We start from the raw sequence: 27,914 nt of genomic DNA on the forward strand, positions 1-27,914 counted from the left end.
ACGTGAAGGTAGTCAGTGGTCTGCGGTAGCAAGTTGTACCACTGCTATAGTGAGGAGGAATGTCCAACAGAAACGAGGAGGTGATGAGAGTCAGCGGTCTGCGGATAGCAAGTTGTACCGCTGTCTGAGTGAAGGAATGGAATCCAAGTGGAGGTATCCGGGGAGTCAGTGGTCTGCGTTAGCAAGTTGTACCACTGCTATGTGAGAGGATACTGGAACAGGTGAAACTGTAAACAGGGGTCAGTGGTCTGCCACTAGCAAGTTGTACCACTGAATATATATGTGAGGAGGTGCACGGGGAGAGACTGCAACACAATATATACACGGGCACCTTGACTTTGAACCACAGTGATATGCACAATATAAATGTATAGATGACTGAACAATACTGCCAATATAGAAAGTCTCTTGAAGTAGTCCAGCATAAGATAACACAGTCAATGATGGCAATAGACTCAGCGGATAGCACACTCCAGAGGAGAACCAACAAGGTATGCAATACACAGCACAGTCAATGAGAAGTATGCATACCGTGGTTCAGGAGGCAGTCAGACAGGAGTGCAGAGATACCTGAACGGCGGGAGGCCGGCAGGATGCGAAGTCCCTGGATGGGTGAAGCGGTGGTCTAGTAGGTGCAGCGCACGGGTAGGTAGACCAGCAGGGAACACAGGAAAGCGTGGAGAGCGGATCAGCAGTAGATGGATGAGTAGTGCTGAGGAGTAGCAGCAGCGGGTCTCTGCGGGAACACGGAGGTAGCCAATAGCAACCAGCAGGTGCAGTAACGATGGGACACGGGAGAGCAGAGTTGAACAGGCACTGTTGATCACGGAGAATAGCGGGTAGCAATAGTGGAGGCAGACTCAAGGAAACACGGGAGCGTTGACAAGGACTGAAGACTGAAGCGCACAGAGGCAGCGGATAGGAATCAGCCAAACAGTCACGATGAAACACAGACGGGTTGCAGGTTGAAGACTGTAGTGCACGGAGGCAGCGGATAGGAATCAGCTAGCAGTCACGATGATGAAACACAGACGAGTTGCAGGTTGAAGACTGTAGTGCACGGAGGCAGCGGATAGGAATCAGCTAAACAGTCACGATGAAACACAGACGGGTTGCAGGTTGAAGACTGTAGTGCACGGAGGCAGCGGATAGGAATCAGCTGGCAGTCACAATCATGAACAGGTGAGTGGATGTGAATGAAAGACTGTAGTGCACGGAGGCAGCGGATAGGCATCAGCTAACAGTCCCAATGATACATGGTAGAGTTGAAGTGGTTAGAAGACTGTAGTGCACGGAGGCAGCGGATAGGAATCAGCTCACAGTCACGATGATACAGTAGATGGTAGAAGTGGTATGGGAACCACAGTAGCAGAAGTGGTTTGGAAACCACAGAGGTAGAAGTGGTTTGGAAACCACAGGAATCAGCAGGGCTGAATAAACAAGGAAACACAGGAACACCTTCAGAGACTCATGGGGAATGAGACTCCAAGATCAGGCAATGTGGTGATGACCACAGGTGCTTAATATAGGGAGGTTGCCTGATCTGCCAATTAAGTTAAAGGAACATACACTGGAGGTATAGAAAGGGCTGCGCATGCGCAGTCCCTCAGGATGGAGGACGGCCACGGTTCCTAAATGTCCGGGAAGAAGCACTCACAGTCCGGTGAGTGACAGTACCCCCCCTTTTAAAGGTGGGCACAGAACGCCTGGAACCGGGCTTGTCCGGATTTTTGGAATAAAACTTCTTCAGAAGGGCAGGAGCATTAAGATCTTCAGCTTTGATCCATGAACGCTCCTCAGGACCAAAGCCCTTCCAATGAACGAGGAAACGGAGGACTCCTCGCGAAATTTTTGCATCCAATACCTCAGTAATCTCGAAATCCTCCTCCTGATGAACTTGAACTGGCTGCGGTGCTGAGGAAGGAGTCGAGAAACGGTTGATGATGAGAGGTTTGAGCAAGGACACATGGAAGGCATTGGAGATCCGAAGATTCTTAGGAAGAAGAAGTTTAACACATACTGGATTGATAACTTGAATGATCCTATATGGACCAATAAAACGAGGGGCGAATTTCATAGATGGAACCTTCAAACGAATATTTTTGGTAGATAACCAGACACGATCTCCAATTTTTAGTGGTGGAATAGCCCGCCTCTTCTTATCTGCGAAAGACTTATATTTGTTAGATGTCTTCTTTAAACAGGTTTTGACCTGAGACCAGATATTTTTGAAGGTCTGACAAGCAGTCTCCACAGCAGGAACTTGGGTGGGCGGGAGGGCAGGAAATTCCGGAAAAGACGGATGGTGACCGTAGACCACAAAGAATGGAGTTTTGGATGATGACTCATGGTACATGTTGTTATGGGCGAATTCAGCCCAAGGGAGCAATTCTACCCAGTTGTCTTGGTTGGCTGAAGAGAACATCCTAATAAAAGTCTCAAGATCTTGATTGACTCGTTCCGTTTGTCCGTTAGATTGCGGATGGTAAGACGATGAGAGTGCTAATCGTATGCCCAAGGTTTTACAAAGGGCCCGCCAGAATCTGGAAACGAATTGTACTCCTCTATCTGACACAATCTCAGACGGACATCCATGGATGCGGAAGATTTCTTTAATGAAATGTTCAGCCAGAGTAGACGAGGAAGGTAAACCGGACAGAGGGACGAAATGAGCCATCTTCGAAAATCTGTCTACCACTACCCAAATAGTATTGTGATTCTTACTTGGTGGCAAATCAGTAACGAAATCCATACTAATATGGGTCCAAGGCTTGGACGGAATGGGTAGTGGTCGCAGCAACCCTGCTGGAGTTCTGCGGGAGGATTTGAACTGAGAACATAAATCACAGGAAGCAATAAACTCTTTGACGTCTCTCCTCATTGAAGGCCACCAGTAACTACGAGAGAGAATCTCAAAGGTCTTATGTTCACCGGCGTGTCCAGAAAAACGAGAGGCATGGAACCACGAAAGGATTTTCCTCCTCAGAGTAGGAGGCACGAGGGTCTTCCCAAATGGTAGCATTTTGGTGGATGAAGCAGCCAGAGAAATACATTTGGGGTCTAGAATAGCATGGTTGGGAACCTCTTCTACATCAGAGGACGTCACAAAAGCTCGAGATAGAGCGTCAGCTTTCTTGTTCTTAGCAGCTGGTTTGAAGGTTATAATTAATTCAAAACGGGAAAAGAAAAGAGACCATCTTGCTTGACGAGGGTTCAAGCATTGAGCAGATTGCAAATATGACAAGTTCTTATGATCCGTGAAGATCGTCACCGGATGGCGAGCTCCTTCCAACAAGTATCTCCATTCCTCTAATGCAGCTTTGATGGCCAGCAACTCCTTGTCCCCGATAGTATAGTTTTTCTCTGCGGGCAGAAGACCCCGAGAGTAGAAGGCACAAGGATGTAATTTTTGTTGCTCCGAGCGTTGGGAGAGAATAGCTCCTAAGCCCACATTAGAGGCATCTACTTCTAGGAAGAAGGGGAGTGTCACATCAGGTTGTCGCAGAATGGGAGCAGACGAGAAGGACTCTTTGAGGATTTGAAAGGCTTGGAGAGCCTCAGATGACCATTGCTTAGTATTAGCCCCTTTCCGAGTTAAGGCCACAATGGGAGATGCAATGGATGAGAAGTCTTGAATGAAGCGTCTATAGTAATTGGCAAAACCTAAAAAACGCTGGATGGCACGAAGAGTAGTTGGCTGAGGCCAATGTAGTACAGCATTTACTTTGTCTGGATCCATCTTCAGGCCAACTCCGGAAACTATATACCCCAAGAATGGAATCTGGGGTAACTCGAATGAACATTTTTCCAATTTACAGAACAATGAGTTTTTCCGTAGTCTGGAGAGGACCTCTGCCACATGTTGGTGATGAGAAGGCAGGTCCTGTGAGAAGATCAATATGTCGTCCAGGTAGACAACGACACATACATATAATAAGTCCCGAAAGATCTCATTGATGAAACCCTGGAAAACCGCGGGGGCATTACACAGCCCGAAGGGCATTACTAAATATTCGTAATGCCCATCTCTGGTGTTAAACGCGGTCTTCCATTCGTCACCGGAACGGATTCTAATTAAATTGTAGGCACCACGAAGATCCAACTTAGTAAATATCCGAGCTCCCTTGATGCGATCAAATAGCTCAGTGATCAGCGGAATGGGATACCGATTCTTGATAGTAATGGCGTTGAGTCCACGAAAATCTATACAAGGGCGTAATGATCCATCCTTCTTTTTGACGAAGAAGAACCCAGCTCCAGCGGGAGAGGTGGAAGGTCGAATGAACCCACGCTGGAGATTCTCCCGTATGTACTCAGATGTGGCTTGAGTTTCAGGTAACGAGAGAGGATAGACCCGACCCCTGGGAGGAGTCTTGCCAGGTAGAAGGTCGATCGGACAATCCCAAGAACGATGAGGAGGAAGACGTTCAGACTGAGCTTTATCAAACACATCGGCAAATGAAGCATACTGAGGAGGGAGTCCCGGGGAGGAAGATGAGATGGAAGATTGCTGTACTTTAAGAGGAATAACTTGAGAGAGACAACGATGGTGACATTCAGGCCCCCAAGACGTAACTTGAGGGGTGCGCCAGTCAATCTGGGGAGAGTGACATTGAAGCCATGGAAGGCCTAAGACAATCGGACTTGTCGTAACAGGAAGAATTAAAAACGAAATTTCTTCATGGTGTAGTACACCAATCTGAAGGGTTACTGGAGACGTACTCTGGGTGATGAGACCATTGATGAGACGTGATCCATCTATAGCCGTCACAGTAATGGGTGTTTTTAAAGTGATCACTGGTAGGGACCATTGATTCACTAGTGATTTAGAAATGAAATTTCCTGCTGCTCCGGAATCAATCAATGCCTGTGACTCAAAGGATTTAGTAGCAAAGGAAATCGTAACATCGAAAGCGCAGACTTTAGATTTCATAGACAATGGAGAGGACTCCAGGGACCCTAACTTCACCTCTCCAGAACTAGTTAGGGCCTGGCATTTCCCGATTTCTTAGGGCAAGAACTGAGCATATGTGTGGAATCAGCACAATAGATACAGAGTCTATTCTTTACTCTTCGTTTCCTCTCTTCTAAAGATAATTTGGAACGTCCTATCTCCATGGGAATCACAGAAGGTGAAACTGGACGAAATTGAGGGTTTAAACGAAGAGGTGCTTTAGCAGAAGTTGTTTTCTCAGATTCTCTTTCACGAAATCTCATGTCTACACGATGGCAAAGAGAGATCAAATCTTCTAGTGACGAAGGAAGCTCTTGGGTAGTCAGTGCATCTTTAATTTTATCGGAGAGCCCCTGCCAGAAGGCGGCAACTAATGCTTCAGTGTTCCACTGAAGTTCAGAGGCTAAGATCCTAAATTGAATGACATACTGTCCTACTGTATGGGAGCCTTGTCGCAAACGAAGAATGCTGGAAGCAGCGGAGGTCACACGACCTGGTTCATCGAACACACTTCGGAACGTGGAAATGAATTTGGCACTATCTTGTAGAATTGGATCGTTTCTTTCCCACAGAGGGGAGGCCCAAGCCAGGGCTTGTCCAGAAAACAATGAGATAAGATAGGCCACTCTGGAACGATGGGTAGAAAAATTTTGAGGTTGGAGTTCAAAATGGACTGAACATTGGTTAAGGAAACCTCTACAAGTTTTGGGGTCCCCGTCATATTTTGACGGAGTAGGCAGGTGAAGCGTAGGAGCTGTAGACACCTGGGATGGCACTGGGGAAACGGAGGAAAGCACAGGAGCTTCAATACTAGCTGTAACAGTCTGTCCAGATGTTCCTTGGGAGGTTAACGATTGGTAACATTGAAGTAACAGCTGTTGGCGAGCATCCTGTTGCTCCACACGACTGACCAGATGCTGCAGCATCTCTTTAGCAGTAGGTTCCGTATCTGGGTCTGTCATGGCCTGATCTTACTGTCACGGGCACTAGGAGTCTTTACCCAGGGATCACCAGGTGATAGGCTTACCAGAGCAGTATAGGTGGTAATATGGTACTCTGGTAGCAGGGTGATCACGGAACAGGAAATAGCAGATGATGAGATGCTCAGGAAAGTCTATGACTAGCAGCACTGGCAATATGGAGGTAGTAATACACGAGGAACTGTATGGACAAAGGACACGTGAAGGTAGTCAGTGGTCTGCGGTAGCAAGTTGTACCACTGCTATAGTGAGGAGGAATGTCCAACAGAAACGAGGAGGTGATGAGAGTCAGCGGTCTGCGGATAGCAAGTTGTACCGCTGTCTGAGTGAAGGAATGGAATCCAAGTGGAGGTATCCGGGGAGTCAGTGGTCTGCGTTAGCAAGTTGTACCACTGCTATGTGAGAGGATACTGGAACAGGTGAAACTGTAAACAGGGGTCAGTGGTCTGCCACTAGCAAGTTGTACCACTGAATATATATGTGAGGAGGTGCACGGGGAGAGACTGCAACACAATATATACACGGGCACCTTGACTTTGAACCACAGTGATATGCACAATATAAATGTATAGATGACTGAACAATACTGCCAATATAGAAAGTCTCTTGAAGTAGTCCAGCATAAGATAACACAGTCAATGATGGCAATAGACTCAGCGGATAGCACACTCCAGAGGAGAACCAACAAGGTATGCAATACACAGCACAGTCAATGAGAAGTATGCATACCGTGGTTCAGGAGGCAGTCAGACAGGAGTGCAGAGATACCTGAACGGCGGGAGGCCGGCAGGATGCGAAGTCCCTGGATGGGTGAAGCGGTGGTCTAGTAGGTGCAGCGCACGGGTAGGTAGACCAGCAGGGAACACAGGAAAGCGTGGAGAGCGGATCAGCAGTAGATGGATGAGTAGTGCTGAGGAGTAGCAGCAGCGGGTCTCTGCGGGAACACGGAGGTAGCCAATAGCAACCAGCAGGTGCAGTAACGATGGGACACGGGAGAGCAGAGTTGAACAGGCACTGTTGATCACGGAGAATAGCGGGTAGCAATAGTGGAGGCAGACTCAAGGAAACACGGGAGCGTTGACAAGGACTGAAGACTGAAGCGCACAGAGGCAGCGGATAGGAATCAGCCAAACAGTCACGATGAAACACAGACGGGTTGCAGGTTGAAGACTGTAGTGCACGGAGGCAGCGGATAGGAATCAGCTAGCAGTCACGATGATGAAACACAGACGAGTTGCAGGTTGAAGACTGTAGTGCACGGAGGCAGCGGATAGGAATCAGCTAAACAGTCACGATGAAACACAGACGGGTTGCAGGTTGAAGACTGTAGTGCACGGAGGCAGCGGATAGGAATCAGCTGGCAGTCACAATCATGAACAGGTGAGTGGATGTGAATGAAAGACTGTAGTGCACGGAGGCAGCGGATAGGCATCAGCTAACAGTCCCAATGATACATGGTAGAGTTGAAGTGGTTAGAAGACTGTAGTGCACGGAGGCAGCGGATAGGAATCAGCTCACAGTCACGATGATACAGTAGATGGTAGAAGTGGTATGGGAACCACAGTAGCAGAAGTGGTTTGGAAACCACAGAGGTAGAAGTGGTTTGGAAACCACAGGAATCAGCAGGGCTGAATAAACAAGGAAACACAGGAACACCTTCAGAGACTCATGGGGAATGAGACTCCAAGATCAGGCAATGTGGTGATGACCACAGGTGCTTAATATAGGGAGGTTGCCTGATCTGCCAATTAAGTTAAAGGAACATACACTGGAGGTATAGAAAGGGCTGCGCATGCGCAGTCCCTCAGGATGGAGGACGGCCACGGTTCCTAAATGTCCGGGAAGAAGCACTCACAGTCCGGTGAGTGACACAAACAAGTGAATTGGCCTCGTACCAAAAGACAAATAATAAACAGCTTATCTGTAATTAGATTCCCGACATCCTATATAGACTCCTTGATGTCCAGTCCTTATGGTTCCAGAAGTTCAGATCAATAGTATATAACAAATATAGGCTTATCTGCAGTCTTTCCTGATGGTAATCACGGATCTCTCAAAACCACCTGGCCAGGGGTATATGTGGTGATCCACGGAAAAAAACACAGAAAACGCCTTATCCCCCTCAACGCGTTTCATCACTCGACTTTTTCAAGAGGATTCCGGGTATGTAGTATCATACTACATACCCGTAATCCACCCTGGCCAGGTGGTTTTGAGAGATCCGTGATTACCATCAGGAAAGACTGCAGATAAGCCTATATTTGTTATATACTATTGATCTGAACTTCTGGAACCATAAGGACTGGACATCAAGGAGTCTATATAGGATGTCGGGAATCTAATTACAGATAAGCTGTTTATTATTTGTCTTTTGGTACGAGGCCAATTCACTTGTTTGCCACATTGAGAAGACTAATTGTTGGTCATTTAATACACTATGCGTGGCGCTTCTCTTTTTGTCTTTTAGAATTATTTGAGCACTTGCAAATGAGTGCTTGTTTTTTGAGGAGCTGCCTGCTGCGTAAATCTGTATGTTTTTATATTTATATTGTGTATGAGGTACACACATATACATGAAAATTATTGTCACAAATTTGGTGTTTTTCTAATAATGCACTAAGCGCCTTTTGCTTATTATTTTTCTATATATATATATATATATATATATATATATTATTTTTTTTATTTTTTTTTAGGGGCCCGGTACACTGCATTGCCTGGGGGCCCATAAAGTAGTTAAGGTGGCCCTGGGTAATCTGGACATTATCACTCCCCCATCTTCTGTAGAGTAGGGTGTAATTGTCTGATGATTACCAAACAAGAAGTACTAAAGGAGCACATCATATGAAAGAGAGGACTATCCTCTTTCAAATGAATGGTCCCCATACTTTCTTAGAGCCAAGATGTGAAAGATATGTACATTATAATACCCCTCCCCATCCCTTGGCTGCTTAACTTTTTCTGAAGTGTTGGGTGTTATTTTCTGTTGATCCCATATGATCACCAAACAATAACTACTAAGGGACCACATCATTTGAAAGAGGGGACGATGGAATGGGTGAGATCTGGGCTTCCTATTTGTGCCCTCTTCCCCATCTGGGGGACACTTGTAGTGCAGTCCCTCCATCCCCTGGCTGTTCACATCTGTATCTGCAGTATTTGCCTGAGCGCCAGTGAGCTCAGTGACATCATTGCACATTGGCGTAATGACATCACTATGCATCACCTCAGCCCCCACCGGTAACATACTCTCACTATTCCTGCAGTACAGCAATGGTGAGCGCTATTTTTAGATGTTTAACCAAATGAGGGCTAAGGACGAGTGCGACAACATTATAGCAGTTTATGTGGAGGACTAGTCCTATTTAATCTGAGAAATGAAGGGGCTAAAGCCACTTATGATACAGGCTAACTCCAGTTAGCCACATATCCTTGAACATATTCAGACGAGGCGAAAGTTTCCCATATGGATCTGTATTTGGCCCTGATCTTTTTAATACTTTTATTAATGACCTTGTGGATGACCTAGAATATAAGGTATCTCTATTTGCTGATGACACTAAGCTACACAGGGTAGTAACTAGCTATAGAAAAAAAATAGAGAAAACGGCAAACTAGCCTATGGAATGGCAAATTAACCTTGTAGACAAATGTAGGTCGCAGGTTGTGTGTCCACTTGTATACAAATCATTTGTACTTGTTTTTCTTAATAAAACTTAAAAGTTGGCCTTTATGGACCTGTATCTTTGTCAGACTTACAATGTAACTGATAATTTTATCTTAACAATTTACAATCAACTTTTTATTCAGACAAGTATACCACTTTCACACTGGCGCCCTGGCAATGTCCCGGGTTTATGAACCCGGATATTGCCGGGTGACAATGCAGGACACCCCGGAAAATTCCCAGAGGTAGACCGTGTTCACACTGAACATGGGTCTGCCCGGGTCTCCATGGCAACATCACAAGAGGAGCTTTGATTGGCTCCTCTAGTGATGTTTTTTTTCTCTTTTTTTTTTAACTTTTCAATAGCATTCTGTGAAAACCTGGGTCTCACTGTTCAGATTGGAGGCTATCAGGGTCAGATCCGGAAATAACCCTCCAAAGGACACGGGTTCCCGGGTCATCCGACCCGTGTACATGTCCCTGTACCCGTTCACACTGAGCTTCGACCCAGATCGACGGGGCTTCCCCCGGCAATAGCACAAGTTTTTGAGGCAGTGTGAATGGGGTATAAGAAACCAAGTGCAGACATTAACACAAAAAATTATTTTTACTCTAGATTTGTAAATATTTCACATAATCTAAGCTAATACAGGATTTCATTTACATAAAGTATCAAGAAATCTTTGCGAGAAAGAATGTTTTGTATGTAGTAGATTAATACAGGTCATAATTACAATGTATGTTTTGTAACATTTTATTAAATCACAGGTTTAATTAAAAAAAAAAGTTTGTTACTAACCTGTTTCTAGAAGGTTTAAGCTGCAGTTCACTGGCTTGTTCATTTATATGAAGGCACAGAGACTGGTGATTCACCTCTGGCTCATATAATTTAATTATTAAGAGACTGAGTTTAAAGGTTCGTATTGCGTAAGCAGCATGCAATAATTTTATTATGTACAGTTTTAGCAATGAGTGATATCATTTCCTGTTAATTAACAGCATCAATGAATTAATTCAGCACAGATTCTAGTGCAATTATAGAATAAGTGGAGTGTAATAGAATACTGTGAAAGGGGCTATTATGGAATCTACAATGGCCATAAAAAAATTATTCACCCCATCCACATTTTCACATTTTATTTTTTTTACATTATGAAATCAAAATGGATTTATTTGGGAATTCTTACCTGTGACCAACAAAAAATATTCTGTAATGTCAAATTTAAACAAATAAACTGTAATCCCTTTTCTGAATAAATTACAAAGAGTAAATAGAAAATCATTGATTGCATAAATATTCACCCTTTTTGCTAAGCTACACCAATATAAACCGTGGTATAATCAGTTGCCTTGAGACTTCACATAATTGATTGAAGTCCATCTGTTTACAATTAAAGTGTTTTTATTGAAATAAATACACCTGTCTGTTAGAGGTCTCACAGCAGGATCTGGAGGACAAATTTTAGACTAAGGGACAAGCACACAGCACTGACCCATGGGCAGTGTATTATCCTTAAAATGTGTTTTTTGGTATAGAACATAGGGTCTGATTTATCAAAGGGCAAAAAGTCCTTTTGTCGGAGAAAACAGATATTTTTAGCCAGTGAAAGAGCTTGTTTTCAATTAACACAATATATCAATGGGGTTACCTCTTGTGATAATTCCCAATAGGGGAGCCTATTTATCAAGCATCGAGGCAATACTCTCTGCCTTAAACTGGTGTTATCAGAACAGAAGCATTTAACAATAATCTTTATTATTGGAATAAACATTTTATTTAATACAATACTGTTTAAATTACACTTATTTATATAAGAGAAAGGTACTTGTACAATATATGGGCGCCATATTTAAAAACAGAGGTCTAAGTGGAAGAAGTGGCGCCATGCTGGTGAGGTACAGCTGTGTCCGTATAATTAACAAGTGCCAAAAGAAAACTATAAAGTTTACTAATTTGAATAAGCTGTTTATGTGTGTGTGTGTGTGTGTGTGTGTGTGTGTGTGTGTGTGTGTGTGTGTGTGTGTGTATGTGTGTGTTTACATAATTTATTTTAAATGGTCTGCAAAAGAGAAGCTATTTTTTAGTTCAAACAAAAAATAATAATATATTAATACCATAATATATACATGTTTCTAGGAGCAAGGAAACAAAAAAACTATAACAGGCACCTAATACCCCTTTCACACCAAGGCATGGACCCTGGAATAACCCAGGTGGTGTGTCGGTGTGAATTGGTCAATCGGTCGTGCGACCCAGGTTATTCCAGTGTTGGAGCCAGATACACTGTGGTATGAAAGGTGTTCCCTGGTTATTCTACCCAGGTTCTGTTAAAATCAGCTCATTGGAATCTGCTACGTCATCTATATGAGCCTCTGTTGTCCCCTTTTAATGACTCAACTTGATAATGCAGGGCAGACATGGGTCCAGTTTTAAAGGCGGCGACCAGGGATATATCTGGAACCAAGATGTGGTATAAAGGGTTGCACCATGGATTGAAACCTTGTTCATTATCCCATGTCTGACCTGAGATTTTGATGAGAAAGAGGTATCAGTGTTGCCTGGCCTGGATTTAAATAGGTGCTGAGCACAATTCAGTGTGAGTGTGAGGGCACATTCCTACCCACACGACTATGACTCTGCAGGGACACAGTTTAGCAAGGACTATATTCATGCTTAATGAGATACTGGCCAGGTAACTAACTTACCCAGAATGGTGCCTCAGGACTCTTATCTTTTGGTTTTTTAGGATAGTTTTTGTGGTAACAACTTTCTAAGCATTCCACATGAACACGTCTAGTGGATGCTCATGATCTCTTCTCAGTATTACACCCCTACCAATGGATGAAGTTCTCTAGTCTATTACTTTTTTAAATCTAAAATCTCATACTCAAGCTATCTGTCCAACAGTATGGGAACTGACAAGATGACGAAGTAGGAATATGTGTGCTTGCAGGTTTTATGAGACTGACATAAAAGGTGTTAGGGATTCTGGGAAAAAGGGTAATTTAAGACACTATGTACCGAACTGTATTATTTAATTTAATTATTGATAGAATTTTTAGATGGACCATTGAACTTAGGACCTAACTTAGCTGAAAGGAGACAAAGTTGAATGTTTTTATTGGACAACCAAACTTTGACCCGTTTTAAACTTAGGTTCATGTCTCTGATGACTCCAAACTGAGGTAAATGGGACAAGTCATTCTAGAAAGTTCTTTAAAAACCTGATTGGCTGACCAGTTTTGTGTCATGTATTTATTTTGGAAAGTATAGAGGAATGTTGATTGGAACACACATACATTAATTGAAGAGGTTTGTTAGATGGGAGTCTGGGATTGTTTGATATAAATAGAAAAATATAGGTTCGGAGAAATAATTACATTATCAGCAGGGAGAATGATAAGGATTTCAAATGAATCGTTGTGTTCATTAAACAAAAACCTACAAGACAGAGGATCTTAGTTTCTGGTCCATATGTGATATTAAAGTTAGATTGTTGTAAAAACAAGGACCATCCAGCCTGTTTGGAATTCAGTCTTTTAACTGGTTCAAAATATTTTAAGTTTTTAAGATCAGTATATACCATGATAAGATGTAGAGAGCATTATGACCAATGGGAGCCATTCATCAAATGTCAATTCACTGTTAAAATCTCCTGGTTACTTATGTCATTTCTCAGTTGTGTTAATAAGGACAATATAAACTCAATCTGAGTAATTCACCCATCTGGCAATTAATCAAAGGATTATGTTTATGGAACCAAGAAAGACCTAAAAGTATCTGACAAAGAGGAGAATGAATCAAGAAAAAATATATTTGTTGAACTTGTAATTCAGTTGCACAAAATAAATGATACCATCCTTTACAGGTCAATTATCCAAGGATAAAAATCCAAAGGGAAAGTCTGACATGAAATTCACAAAGAATTGTGCAGGATCATTCTACTGAGAGTCAGAAGTCCAAGGGCGAAATTCTGTACAATACTCTTTAGCACACCTCATTCCCTATCTCAAAATGTACAAGCTAGCTTCTGCACTGGCAAATCTGCCTGTCACGAGAATGGCCTCAATTCCTATGGAGGAAGCATCAACCACTAAAAAGAGCAGTCGAGAAATATGTGGCTGCAATAACACTGGAGCCCCTTTTAAAGACTGAAATGCCTTGAGAGCTTCAGAAGGCCACGATATGGGGGATGCTCCTTTGCAAGTGAGATTCATAATCTGAGAAATGAGGAAGGAGAAATCCTTGATAAAGTGTTGATAATAATTAGTGAGTCAAATAAAGCGTTGAATCACCTTAAGCCCCAATGGTTGAGGCCATTGAAGAATAGCAGCAACTTTTCTCGGATGCATAGACAAGCCAGAACCCGAAACAATATATCCCAGAAAATAAACTTTTGGGACCGCATAGGAGCATTTCTTCAACTTACAGTATAGATTAGATTGCCGTGGATATGATGGAGCCCTTCCTTAACGTGAGACCAATGAGAATCCAAATATTCTGAAAAGATAAGAAGGTCATCCAGGTAAACTACTACCGAATGGTAGAGTTAGATTTCATTAACAAAACCTTGGGCATAACACAGCACAAAGGGTATTACCAGATATTCATAGTGCCCACCTTTGGTGTTGAAAGTTGTCTTCCTTTCATTCCCTTTACTGATCCTTATCAAGTTATATGCCCCCTAAAGGTCTAATATGGAAAACTTTTTGGTTCTGCAAATGTGATCAAAGAGTACAGAAATGAGGGGCAGAGGATAGTGATTGTTTACGGTGATAGCGTTGAGCGGTTGATAGTCACTGCACGGTCTCAAGGAACCGTCTTTGTAAGAAAATCCCGGCTCCTGCTGGGGAAGAAGACTTCCTAATAAAGCCACGCTTAAGGTTTTTTGAGATATACTTGGACATGGCCCAGTTCTCAGGTGGAGAAAGAGAGTAAGTTGTATCTCTTGGAATCTTCTTACCCAGAATAATTTGAATGGAACAATCCCATGGGCGATGCAGTGGAAGGGTCTCCACCGCGGTCTTGCTTAAAACATCACTGAAAGATGCATAGGTAGAGGGCAGAACAGGTGTTGTATTTAGGGAGTGTTCCTTCTCAAGAGTGCGTTCCTGAAAGCAGATGTCCACTTTGATACATAAGGGAATGAGATCATACAGTTTGGAGGGCAGGTCTCTGGTCATCCTTAATTCAGTCCACTAGTCTGACACAAGGTTCCAAAACTGGACTGCGTATTGACCCACTGATAGGGAACCTAGATATAGTTTTAAAATGCTGGAAGCAGCAGAGGAAACTCAAAAAGGCTAATCAAAAACCTTCTTAAAAAGGTGTTGATAAAGGAAATGGAGTCTTGCAGGAGTGGGTCGTTCCGCTCCCAGAGAAGGAAAGCCGAGGCCAGCGCCTGACCGTTGAGCAAAGAGATAATATACACCACCTTAGCTTGCACAGAGGAAAGGTTCCCAAGCGCTAACTCAAATTGGATTGTACATTTATTCAGGTCCCCATCAAATTTATCTGGACGAGGAATCCATAGACTACTGGAAGAAGAAGAAGCTGTAGAAGTTGTAGGCATGGATGAAGGAAGTGAAGAAGTCACAAAAAGTTGGAGAAGAGGTGAAGAAGTCCCCAAAGGTCTCAAGGATCCCTGGAGCACATCACGACGGATAGCCAATCCCTGCAAGCAAAGCAGAAGTTGTGCCTGATTAGATTCCTACTGATTGACGCAACAAGACAAATGTTGAGGTAACTCCTTAGTGGAGGGTTTGCCGGTATCATCTATCGCCAGAGTATTCTGGCATGAACTCAGGAATTTACGATGGCAGCTACCTACCAGTAGTTTGTGCTACTGACACTGAGGTGTGTCATGCCCCTGATATTCACCAGGGATCCCTGCAAGGGGAATTGAACTTAGCCGCAAGGGATGTGCAGGTCACAGTCCTCAGAGTCAGTTGCTGAAGAGGTAGTAGGCGAAGAACAGTCAGGTAGGCCAGTTGATATTGAGAAATCACCTGATAACCGAATCAGGATCCAAGGGTGTAGTCAGTGGAGGAAAGTCTAAACAGGAGAGCCAAATAGGAGCCATAACAGACAACAGAAGAGTGTTCAGGAATGTCGGGGTCAAACCAAAGATCCAAACAAGCCCAATAGGATAGCAGGAGGATAGTCAGTAACAAGCCAAATTCAATAACAGGAGACAATCAGGAGGCATACAGGAACACTGGAGCTGGATTGGACTCAATAATCTGGTAGCAATAGGCTGCTAGAGACTTCCTTTTATAATGGCTTAATGGCTTAATTAGGTGGTCAGTGACGTCACTGACCGCCGACCCTGCCATGGAGAAGCAAGCCCCGTTGCCTGGCAACAGGTGCGCACGTGCAAAGAGAACTGCTGGCTGGACGGGGAAGCACCGCATGTCGTTGCTGAGCAATGGGTGCGTGTAGACACCGCCAGCTGGTATCAGAGGCAGCTGGCACTTGGAGACAGGAGGAAGGTGACCATCCCTGTAAAGGAGCAGGTATGTGGGGACGGCTTCTGACACTGTCTGAGTCACTATAAAGAAGACCCAAAGCCTCAAACAATGAATCAACTGAAGACAAGTCTGGACTCTGGGGATTAAAACTAGACTGAGGATCTCCAGGTATAAGTGAAATAATTCACATTTTGACATTTCTAACCAAAAGGTGGTGTATTTATCTTAAAATATATTTGCAATAGACTCAAAAGTCTAGTATTTTTAGAGATCTTGAGAAAACATATCTGGAAGGTTCACTTTCAGTTCAGGAGTACTGTAGAAAATAAAGCCAGTGGGGGTTCAGATCATCGAACAACACCTTCTTCGGGTGTGATCCTGGACAATCTAGGATAAGGTTTGAATTTGGTCAGCACCAATCCAAGATGGGCAGGGACGAGATAGATAGATAGATAGATAGATAGATAGATAGATAGATAGATAGATAGATAGATAGGAAACAGTAAAAAAAAAGTTTATCTAACTTTTTCTATTGGTTTTCACCTTTAGCTGCCCCAGCCACAAAAAATACCTGGAAGTACAGTAGTTCACAGAGCTGCACTTTATGGCAGTGTAAGAAAAAAAAGAAATCCATTCTTGAAGATATCAGCAGGACAATGACCCGATCATACAGCAAAAGTCACATTGGAGTGACTTCAATACAAAAATAAAAAATGTCTTGGAGTTGCCAAGTCAACACCCTAGATCTCAATCCTATCAAGAATCTGTGGAATTATATGAAAGTTGCTGTTCAACATTCATCCTGATGGAATGTAAGCAAGAAAGCAAAGAAAAATGTGCAATAATTACTACATCTAGATGTGCAATGCTGGCAGTGACTTACCCAAATAGACTCAGATGTAATTGTACCTAAAGGTGCTTCATCCAAGTATTAAAACAAGAAAAGTGAATACTTATATAATAAATTACGTCTTTTTTATTTGCAGTTAATTAGGAAAAAAGCTTTCAAAAATGTTTGTGTTGACAATACACAGTATTCTGAGATGATCTACGATAAGAATTCCCTTATTAATATATTTTGATTCCAAGATGTAAGAAAATGAAATGTGAAAAAATGTTAACGGCATCACTGGTGTGCTCACGGGGTGTGCCGGGTGTGCCCAGGCGCAACCACATTAACGTAGGGACACAGGTGCAGCGCCGCTGCTGCTTCTCTCTAGACTCTGAAGATGGCTGCGCATGCCCAACCACACCAGCTCCTACCATGTTCCTTTGTGGAACTGAAGAGGTCTCCAGAGGTGAATCGAGCTGCCTACTGCCTACATATATTTTATTAATAAACTGTATGTGATAATGTGTGTATATGAAATTGGTGGCACTACTGTGTGGCATAATATGAATTGGGGGTACCACTGTGTGTCATAATATAAACTGGGTTCCCTACTGTGTGCCATAATATGAACTGGGGGTCCGACTGTGTGACATAATATGAATTTGGAGCACTACTGTGTGACATAATATGAATTGGGAGCACTACTGTGTGACATAATATGAATTGGGAGCACTACTGTGTGACATAATATGAATTGGGAGCACTACTGTGTGACATAATATGAATTGGGAGCACTACTGTGTGACATAATATGAGCTGGGCACTATTGTGTGGCAGAATATGAACTGGGGCACTTCTATTTGCCATGATATGATCTGTGACAATACTGTATGGCATAATATGAATTGGGGGTACTACTGTGGCATAACATGGACTGGGGGCAGTACTGTGTGGTATAATATGAATTGGGGGCACTACTGTGTGGCTTAACATGAACTGGGTGCGCTACTGTAGCTTTTCCTTTTTATATACACCTTTAATTAAATGATTGTATCTTGGGCTGGCTCACTGGGCCACCTGCATTTTTTTTTCCTTTAAAATGTTCCTAATAGGCGGGTCAGTCGAGTCTTGCCCCCGGGCAAAAATTTGCCAGCCCTTCCCTTTTCCACAAGAAAAAACAACCATGTTTATTTGCAGCCGTGCTCACTTACGAACACCAACAAAAAACAAAAACAGTCTAATACATGGGTTTTGCATATGTAAATATGTATGTTTGTAGTCTCTACAGCTTCCTTGTGGAGCAACTCAGACACACATCTTCTCCTGTACTCACCAATACTTATCATTATACTGTGTTAAATCCCAGAGTTCCCCGATAAATAGGACTTATAGTCAGACACAGCTGCTAATGTACAGCTGTCAATGAGGACAACCAGTAAATGAGTAATTCATCCAAAAAATCCAAATTATTACTTAATATCTAGATGTCCTATTTTCAGGTCTGGGTATTACATTTGTCCTCCACTAGGCCTCTATCCCTGTGCTATACCTGTGGGCTTATAGAGGGGTTTAAAGCCCCCAGATGACAGCCAATGTAACTAGAATGGAGTTGTGCATAAAATGTAGAGAAATTTCAACGCAGCAGCTATGACACCATTTATTATATCAAGGGCCAAACTACAAATTCAACTAAATTTTACATATAGAGAACCAAGCGATTACACAGTTATGTGAAATAATTTAAAGTTTAAAAACTCTATTATATTATGCTAAATTACACCCACAGTGTATTATTATACCGTATGTGGTTTTTTAAAGCACTGTGGTTTATACAAATTGTACATTAACAAGAAGTTCAAAGTATTATCGGATACATAGTTATACATTAACATCATGACAAATGAAGTAGGTAACCTCACATTACCGCTGTGAGTCAGATGTCGTCCACTAGTAGCAGCTTACATAAATCACAGGACTGAGCTTGGGCACATCAGATGCTGGGGAAGGGATGTGAATTCTGCATAATCTCAGCTTATTTTGCAAGATAAGTAATTTTATAACTTTGTTTTTGAGTCCAGAATATTTCATGCATTCTAGTTCTTTATATCTCTATATTAGACATATGTTTGTCTTTAAGACATTTGCAAAGAAAAGATGATTCCATGTCAGCAATGATGAGCTAAAACTCCTCCAAAGCTTAATTCATATATCGCACTGACAGTTAAACTGCTGACCACTGGATCTGTCATGTACAGTAGTTATCAGTTTCTACATAAGACAACATATTAGCATTTTTTACACTAAGGGTCAGTGATTAACAGGAGGTGCAGCACAAGTGTCATTGTGGCACAATGCTCAGCATTGCTGCAACACAGAGCTGGGGTCGTGAATTTGATTCCGACCAGGGCACTATCTGTCCAGGGCTTCCAGGGCATGTGTGAACTGTCAATGCCAGTTCACGTATGCACAGAGGCACCCTTGACAGGCTGGCAAAGAGATAAGAGTCCTGTTACTGCAGCCAATCAGTATCACCAGGGAGGTCTTCTATTAGGCTGTAAGATCTATTGGGAAAGGGACTAATGTGAATGATATATAATCTCTGCACAGTGTTGTGTAATATGGTGGAGCTATATAAATAAACAAATTATTATTATTATTAATAATAATAACAATAATAATAGTAAATTGTAAATAAACCTAAATATACACAAGATCCCCAAGAAACAATATTTATCTACATTAAAAGAAAAATCTAAGCATTTAAATTAAGTATTGGGAAGGGCCAAATGTCACAGTAGGATATGCTTAGTGCTGACATTATTACTTGAGCAAGGACATTAACCATGTAAAAAATAGCATTTTTTTAATGTTCCTAAACATAGCATGTCCCTCATGATCGTGTGACAGACACAATTACCTTAATATATTGTAACATAGTAACATAGTTGATGAGGTTGAAAAAAGACACCAGTCCATCAAGTTCAACCTATTTTGGATCTCCTGCGATCCCTCACTTATATTTGAAATTGATCCAGACTAAGCAACCGCCAATCTGTTTCAATTGTGAAAATCCCCCCCAGAACCAATAGTGCAGTGCTATTTTTACCCTATATCCACTACTATCCCTCATTTTAATTAACCGTCGTATCCCTGGATACACTTTTCCGCAAAACATTTGTCTAACCCTTTCTTAAACATATCTATTGAATCTGCCATCACAACCTTCCCCGGCAGTGAATTCCATATCTGACTGCTCTTACTGTAAAGAATCCCGTCCTTTGCTGGTTGTGAAATTTCCTCTCCTCTAACCTTAGGTGGTGACCGCATTCCCATGAAAGTTTTCTGTATTGACCATTAATGTATTTGTACATTTGTATAATGACTAAAATTAAGAGAAGAAATACCCTCAATATGCACTCTGACAATCCCTGTTGACTTTAAATGTATTGATATAAAAAGTTATACTAAAAGCACAATAAAAACAATTACAGTTCATCATTCAAATGCTGAAATAGTGAGACCCTAAATATATCAACAATCTTATAATAATCATTTAGTCAATGCTACTCCCATCAAAACACAGTGGTAATGAGCAAAAGAACAGCATCTTATAGAAATAACAAACCAACAATCTTTCATTAAAACATAACATGATAACAGCTGAATTAATGACACACACTTTGTATTGATATATACAGCATATGCTCTGTCAAACAGAAGCATAGCAAATTGAAATGTAACTCACTACCTATTGAGGTTTCTATATCAAAACAATCTAAGCCATAAAAGTTCATGGTAAGGTTTGACAAAACATATATGGATAAATATGTGGATAAACTAGCCGAGCCAATGCATAACTTAACTATACGGAACTCTAATATGTTATAGAGCAAAACATTGATGTTAATAGTTAATTTGAGAAATTATACATATATGACCCTTATTTTTGTCAATTACTGTAATATCAAATCGATAATATCAAATCGATTTCCACCCCATAGTAATTATTTGTATATATTGAGATTGCTGAGATTATCAGATTGCAGCCCACCAAAACATTTAAACATAATGATATAAAGTGCTGGTACTAATATGATTTGTATAGGCTTCATATACCTCATTGCAATATTGGTCTAAACACTGCGATAAGCAGCGATAGAAAACCCACCCTATCGCCAGTATTAGTAAATAGGCCCGTTAGACAGATGCTTTAGGCTGATTTGTATAGGAGGTGAAATGAGTTAATTTAAAACTTGTAATGAAGCTGAATTACTTGCTTGTGGTTGGGTCAACTCCATTACTCCATCTCATGATACCTCTTCATTCCTTGTATGTCACTTCTTTGCTCTAATCGTCAGCTTCTCCTGAGCACTGTTCTCCAAATCTCACATATCTTTTACTTTCTTTGTGCTCCATTTATACACAACGTAAATACAAGTAAACTACAAGTAAACTGTGTACACAGATCTGTATAAAACTTTATGAAGCCCTACTAACCAGCTGTACAGAGAAGTTGGAACATAGTGTTGTTTTAGAGGGATTATCAGTGAAGTCTATTTAGCTAGTTACCATGATACAGAATATAAAAACAAGTACATGGGCAATACAATAAATAAAAAGGGCATAAAAAGATACGCTTGCATATGTATTTCAAATGAAACATATAGCAAGTTACATAATTCCGGTTAGTGCATAGTAATATAAAGCATTGCCTGCAAAGTAATAAGTAAGCAAGGAGTCCTCTTCTGGCAGTGAGTGGTACTGCAGATGCTGAGGATTGCCTTTCCTTTTTATATACACTTTTCACCCTCTTTGACGCTGCTCTTATAAGATGTTAGGGATTGTTTTCTAATTAAATGATTGTACTGTACATCTGTGTAGTTCAATAACATCTAGGGAGATTAATAACAAATAATAGGAATAATATTTTTAGGACAAAATAATGTTAACCGACGAACAACTATCATCATGTCACAATTTTAAAAAATTCAGTGCAGAGCAAATATTGCATAATCGTGGTGCCTATTTAGGGGAATTTATGCTTGCAAAGGATATTAGTATGGTCTAGTTATGACCCTACTTTCCTCTACTGGATTGCCCTATTGCAATCATTTATTTTTTTCCACAATAGTTTTTATTAGCAGTTTTTCAGTTAAGGGTACTAAAAGCAAAAAGAAAATAGGGGTTAGAGGGGGGGTGGGAAAGCACAAGGGGAAGGGTAGGGGTACGGTACATGGATATCAAAACAGGCATTGCAATGAGGTCAATCAAATCAACAACTATTTCAATAATTTAACCTGAAAGGAGGGGGCTGGATACATTTGTTGATCACAGCAGCTCTGGGAAGGGATTTCTCCCAGACACATCCCTGACAACTGTCAGTAGAAAACATTGAGTCTGGATAGAACTTCCACAAGAGTCTGGAATCTTTGGTCTAAAACGCAGATGGAAATTGCATCCCAAAAAAAGACTGATCTTACATGGTATGTTGAGCCAGACACATCTAAGCTGATGGTCATCACTATAAGTTTGGAACTTAACCCAGTGATCGAGCACCCGCATGTATCATCTCCTGGCAGGCATATATGCCACTGAGTCTCAGTTTACATAAGGCACATTTGCTCCAACACATCCCTTACATGTCCCCTCATTGCTCCCCGTTTCGCCTCTTCAATTGTAAGGGACCGCAAATGGCCATAAACACAAGATGTGTCTACAAATGGTCACAAACATAACTAGTGCTTTGTCGACATGCTCAGTAGCAGCAAAGCATATTATACACTGAAAACGCATGAGCCCCTGACTCAGCAAGACAGCTATTGCCAGAGATGCTTTTCTGTAAAGGGCAGTGACAAAAGGTGCAATATTCCCTGAAATGTTGCATTTTTCCCACCTATATAAAAGGTGTAAAGTGAACTGTGATGAAACAAGTTTGATAACACCTTAACCAGCCTGTTCCTCGTTTACTCATATAATGTGGATTATAGCAAGTACTTTTTATAGCCCTTTCTTTTGTTCCCCAGCTCAACAGACTACCACTGCAGTGTCTAATTACATGTGAATAAGGGGATATTGTAGCTCATTGTAAATATGTATATTGTGTATTGTATATTGATGATGTGGCAATGAGGTTGTTATTCATTGTCCTTAAAGTGAAGTCGGGTGGGTTATGGCTAAAGATCAGGTGGTGTCTAGGATACAGGTGAGGGTGCTGGAGCTGCATTCATGCTCCCCCCTCCTTCCTCTACAAGAAGCATGGAACAGCTGGGGACCCTGTGACATCACAAAGTAGTGTAAGGGGTTAATTTTAGGAGGGGCTGACTGCTACCCTAATTTTGGAGGTGGGGTTAGCCAATTAGTATCCATTGTTCTTCATAGGACTAGTACAGACATTTTGTCTGCGTCCCAGCAGGGGGCTTCTGTGGAAGCACAGCTCATCTCCACTGGCAAAACTCTTATTGCACAGCATACAAGACAATTTCACACATAAGACAATTTCTAATTATTGTGAAGTGATAAAAATAAAATAAAATAAAATAAATACTATAAGATCCAAGCGAAAATATATAGAGGAAATCTCTCATAGGTACGCCACCTTTACCATCCAGTCATTGAACCTAAATATATAAGTCCATAATTAGTAATGTTCTGATTAGGGAGAAAGATAAGACCAGTCTGTATATATATAATTCAAAACTAAAACAGTGCCTTAGTGTAATGTACTATACCGGTATGATGAACTATTTTAATAAAACAAGTTTTTCTTGCAGAGATTCCAAATAAAGCCAAGCTGAGCACTTGCATCTCTGCGTTCCAGTTGGAATAAATGTCGAACGTACAGCAGTGCTTCCGGGTGTGCTGAATGTATAAAACATCTGTATGGGTGCCTCCAGTGGACAATAGTCCCAATTCATTCATTCATCCACACAGACTTCTGTGGTGAAGGGCACGGATCAACCCAGGACTTTCCAAGGAATATTTAATGAGATGGCTGACCCCTGGGGAGAGGCCTGGACAAGAAAGTGCATTCAGCCCTGGCCCCAATCCACCCATAAGTCTATCACTAATGGGAGGCCTGAGAGTGCAGTTCCATTGTAAATCCGCTCTGCGTGTTAGCCATCACTATTAGTAGTCACTGACCCCTACCCTGTATCTGATGCAAATGATATGGCTGAAACCAGGACCTGAACAATTGGCACGCCATTAATGTACATGGCATATGTTAGTCCGCCTCTTCCCTCCCTAGTTCCTCCTTTCAAGTCATATGCTGTTATGAATGTTGTTTGCGTTCAGACATGAATTGCAGCAGTTGTGGTCTTTGGTGTAAGATCCATTTCTCAGCATGCGCAGAGCTATTTCACACAAGACACCTTATGCAAGTGGATGTACGTCCACACATGAATCAGGCCCAAAGTGCCACTGTTATTCACTGCTGTGAACTTTTTGTGCTTGACAATGTCCTATACACATATATATATATATATATTTCCTACTTACAATATTGTCCAAATGCTCAGTTCAATTTTTCTTAGTACTTATAATCAATTTAGTTCTCATTATCTAGTCTTATTACCAGGGTATTTTAATTTCATGTGCATAAAAGATAAATATTTAAAATGCTCAAAAATATATTGCATCCAGAATCATGTAAAATCACTGTCAAAGAAGTGCCCGCGGTGGTGCTGTATTGTATACAGCACCGCCGCAGACGCTTCTTAGACAGCGCCGCGGCTGCTGTATAGGACAACGCTGGCGAAACGGAGCTGTTGCGCATGCGCAACAGCTCTCTCTCGGTTTGTTTTTTTGGGGTCGGTGGGGAGAACCCCCCCCCCCCCCGACAATCCTCCGTGCGCCCCTGATTTCATTATATAGATTTAATTATATTAACTTCATTATATAACTATATGATAACTATATAACAATAGACAATTTCTTTCTCCCTATAACTTATATAGATGTGTTGGAAGGTTCGGTGCTGTACAAAAATAAATTGAGAATACAAGCGCTATTAATACTTGAGTTACTGGGAGACTTAGAACAAAGTTACAAGAAAGTTACAATGATTACATCATGTATCTCAGTTCTGCTGTACACTTAGACGTTGTCATTTGAGAAACTACCATAATTAACTCCTTTAATGTCCCATTAAGTTTTGTCCTCTTACCCCAGGAAACATTGTGGTTCTTCTTCTTCTTCCCCTCCTGTTTGCAGCCATCCTGTCGCCTGTACTTTCTGAGTAGTGTGTGAGCTCTCGTGTGTCAGACAGGAGAAGGAGGAGTTATATGGGATGCTGTGTCTGAGAGTAATGATTCATTTCAGAAAGCACCGCTTCCTGTTCTAGCACGTGGGAAAGCATCATACCCGTGTACTGCTGCTAAGCTGTAGGAAACCTACACTAGTCTAGATATTTACTATAAAATGGAAACAATATTACTTGTATAAATCAAAGGCCAGTTTGGGATGAGAGTAATAATACAGGTGTTAACATTTCAAATGACTGAAGAATGACACTTTTTTTCTTGTATTAATATACAAATGACATCGTTATGTAGGTATCATTTTCCTAGATCAGTGTTTCCCAAACCCAGTCCTCCTAACAGTGCAGGTCTTCCAGGTCACAAGTAAAATAATTACCTGTGGATCTTTCAGAATGTGTCAGTCAGTAATGAATACACCTGTGCTCTAGCAGTGAGATATGGACATATGGACTGTTAGGGGTCCCTGAGAACTGGGTTTGGGGATACACTGTCCTACATATTATGACATCTTTTTAGATTATTATCTAAGTTAATATTTTATTGTTGTGATAAAGTCAGAGGCAAAGTTTGGGAAGGGAGACACTTGCGTCCTCTCAAACTTTTCTATACTCCCTGACAGAAATACTCATCGGGATAAAACAACCTTTGATTAGCTGAGAAGCACACACCTTGTCAGTCTGCACCTGTATGATAAGAGAGCTGCTGCCAGTAAATGTTTCTGAGCTCAAAATCAGATTGATAAATGTATTTACTGGTGCAGTGGTTAAATGGTGGCAGAGGCTTAGCCACCCAGTTGGGTAGTCAGGTAAAAACCTGTATATGAGCCAGCAGTCTTACATGGAGTGTGATTTCATTTGTGTTACGTTGATTTGTGCACTTGACAAAATAAATCTTCGATCTGGTATAGACAAATGACTTCTATTTTTGTGCAAGTTATCAATGGCTTACTGCATGCTGCTATTCTACAGCAGGAGGCAGACAAGCAGTAAGAATTACTCCACCACAGAAGGCAGCTTGCCTGCTACTAGGAAAGTATGAGATCCCCAATACACTTACTGGTGCCTCTGAGGGTTTAAAAGGAGGGGGACACTGCAATACACCCACCGGACCTGCCACGCATCAATACAGCCGCCGGCAGAGAAGAGTTAAGATATAAACAAAACAACAACAAAAAAATGACATACCATGACCCCCCCCCCCCTCCACACACACACACACACACACACACACACACACACACACACACACACACACACACACACACACGACAGATTAAGCCCTGTCCTCAGATCCAAAGTCATGGGAAAGCCTCAATGTTATAAATAGAAACATAGCAATCGATGGCAGATAAGAACCACTTGGCCCATCTAGTCTGCCCATTTTTTAACCTATGGTAACCTCAAACACTATTTGATCCTTAATTCTTTGTAATGATATCCTGATGTCTATCCCAAGCATGTTTAAATTGCTCTACTGTATCAGCGTCTACCACCTCTATTCCATCTATTCCACTTATTCACTATGCTTTCTGTCGAGTAATTTTTCCTCAGATTTCCTCTGAACCTACTTCCCTTCTTGTCATTTGAAGAATGTTTCCCTCCTGTACCTTGTTAAAACCGTTGATATATTAGAAAGTTTCTATCATGTCCTCCCTTTGCCTTCATTGCTCCAAACTATACATATTAAGATCTTTTAGTCTTTCCGGATAAGTTTAGTGCTGAAGAATATGCACTATTTTAGTTGCAATTCTTTCTACCGTCTCTAATGTATTTATATCCTTCTGGAGATATGGCCTCCAGAACTGGACACAGTATTCTAGATTACTGACACAGTGCATTATTACTTCTTTTTTTTCTGCTACTGATTCCTCTCCCTATGCAACCAAGCATCTGACTTGCTTTTCTCATTGCTTTGTTACATTACTTACCTGCTTTTAAGTCACCTGAAATAGTGACTCCCATATCCCTTTCCTCCTTGATAGTTTCCATTATATTGCCATTAATGCTATTAAATTGTAATTGCCACACTCTTGACTATTCCTCTAGTCTACCTAGATCATCAGTAATTTGTTTTATCCCCCTGGTGTGTCTACCCTGTTGCATATCTGTGTGTCATCTGCAAAAAGGCATACTTTCCCTTCAAATCCAATTGCAATGTCACCAATAAAGATATTAAAAAGCACTGGTCGAAATATAGATCCTTGAGTTACTCTACTGGTAACCTTGCCCTCCTGTGGTTGCACTCCATTTACTACAACTCTGTTATCTATCCTGCAACCAAGATCTTATCCATTCAACCATCTTAGAATCCAATCCCAAACTTTTGAGTTTATTTAACAGTCTGCAATATGGGACAGTGTCAAAAGCCTTACTAAAGTCTAAATATGCTACATTTACGGCCCCCATTGAAAATAATACTTTAGTCACCCAGTCAAAAAAGTAAAGAAGATTTGTTTGACACCCCAGTAAATCCATGCTGTTTAGGATCCTGCGAGTTACTGGATATGAGATATTCTACAACTCTTTCTTTTAAGAGTGTTTCCATCAAATTCCCTACTACTGATGTAAGGCTCACTGGTCTGTAGTTGCTCGTCTCTTCCTTGTTTCCACTTTTGTGCAGTGGGACTACATTGGCTCTTTTCCAATCCTCTGGAATTACTCATATAGCCAATGGCTACTTGAATAATTCTGTTAATGGTGTTTCCAGCAAACCTTTAAGCTCTTTTAGTATCCTTGAATGTATCCACTTTTAG

General features: G+C 41.5%; 1 protein-coding gene across 3 annotated transcripts in view; it reads right to left on the reverse strand.

The window, feature by feature from the left end:
• ABCB5 (ATP binding cassette subfamily B member 5) overlaps positions 1-27,914 on the reverse strand; it is a 141,641-nt gene that overhangs the window by 45,632 nt on the left and 68,095 nt on the right. The window contains exon 1 of one of the 3 annotated variants that reach the window (XM_075212201.1): positions 25,069-25,160. The exons of 1 other annotated variant lie outside the window; for it this stretch is intronic. In XM_075212201.1, the coding sequence (XP_075068302.1) occupies positions 25,069-25,119 (51 nt within the window). In that variant the 5' untranslated portion in view covers positions 25,120-25,160. Of the gene's footprint in view, positions 1-10,400; positions 10,467-25,068; positions 25,161-27,914 lie in introns of those variants that run through there. One more of the 3 variants, XM_075212204.1, reaches the window with a different exon arrangement.

This window comes from Mixophyes fleayi, chromosome 5 (assembly GCF_038048845.1).
Source record: "Mixophyes fleayi isolate aMixFle1 chromosome 5, aMixFle1.hap1, whole genome shotgun sequence".
Classification (NCBI taxonomy): domain Eukaryota; kingdom Metazoa; phylum Chordata; class Amphibia; order Anura; family Limnodynastidae; genus Mixophyes; species Mixophyes fleayi.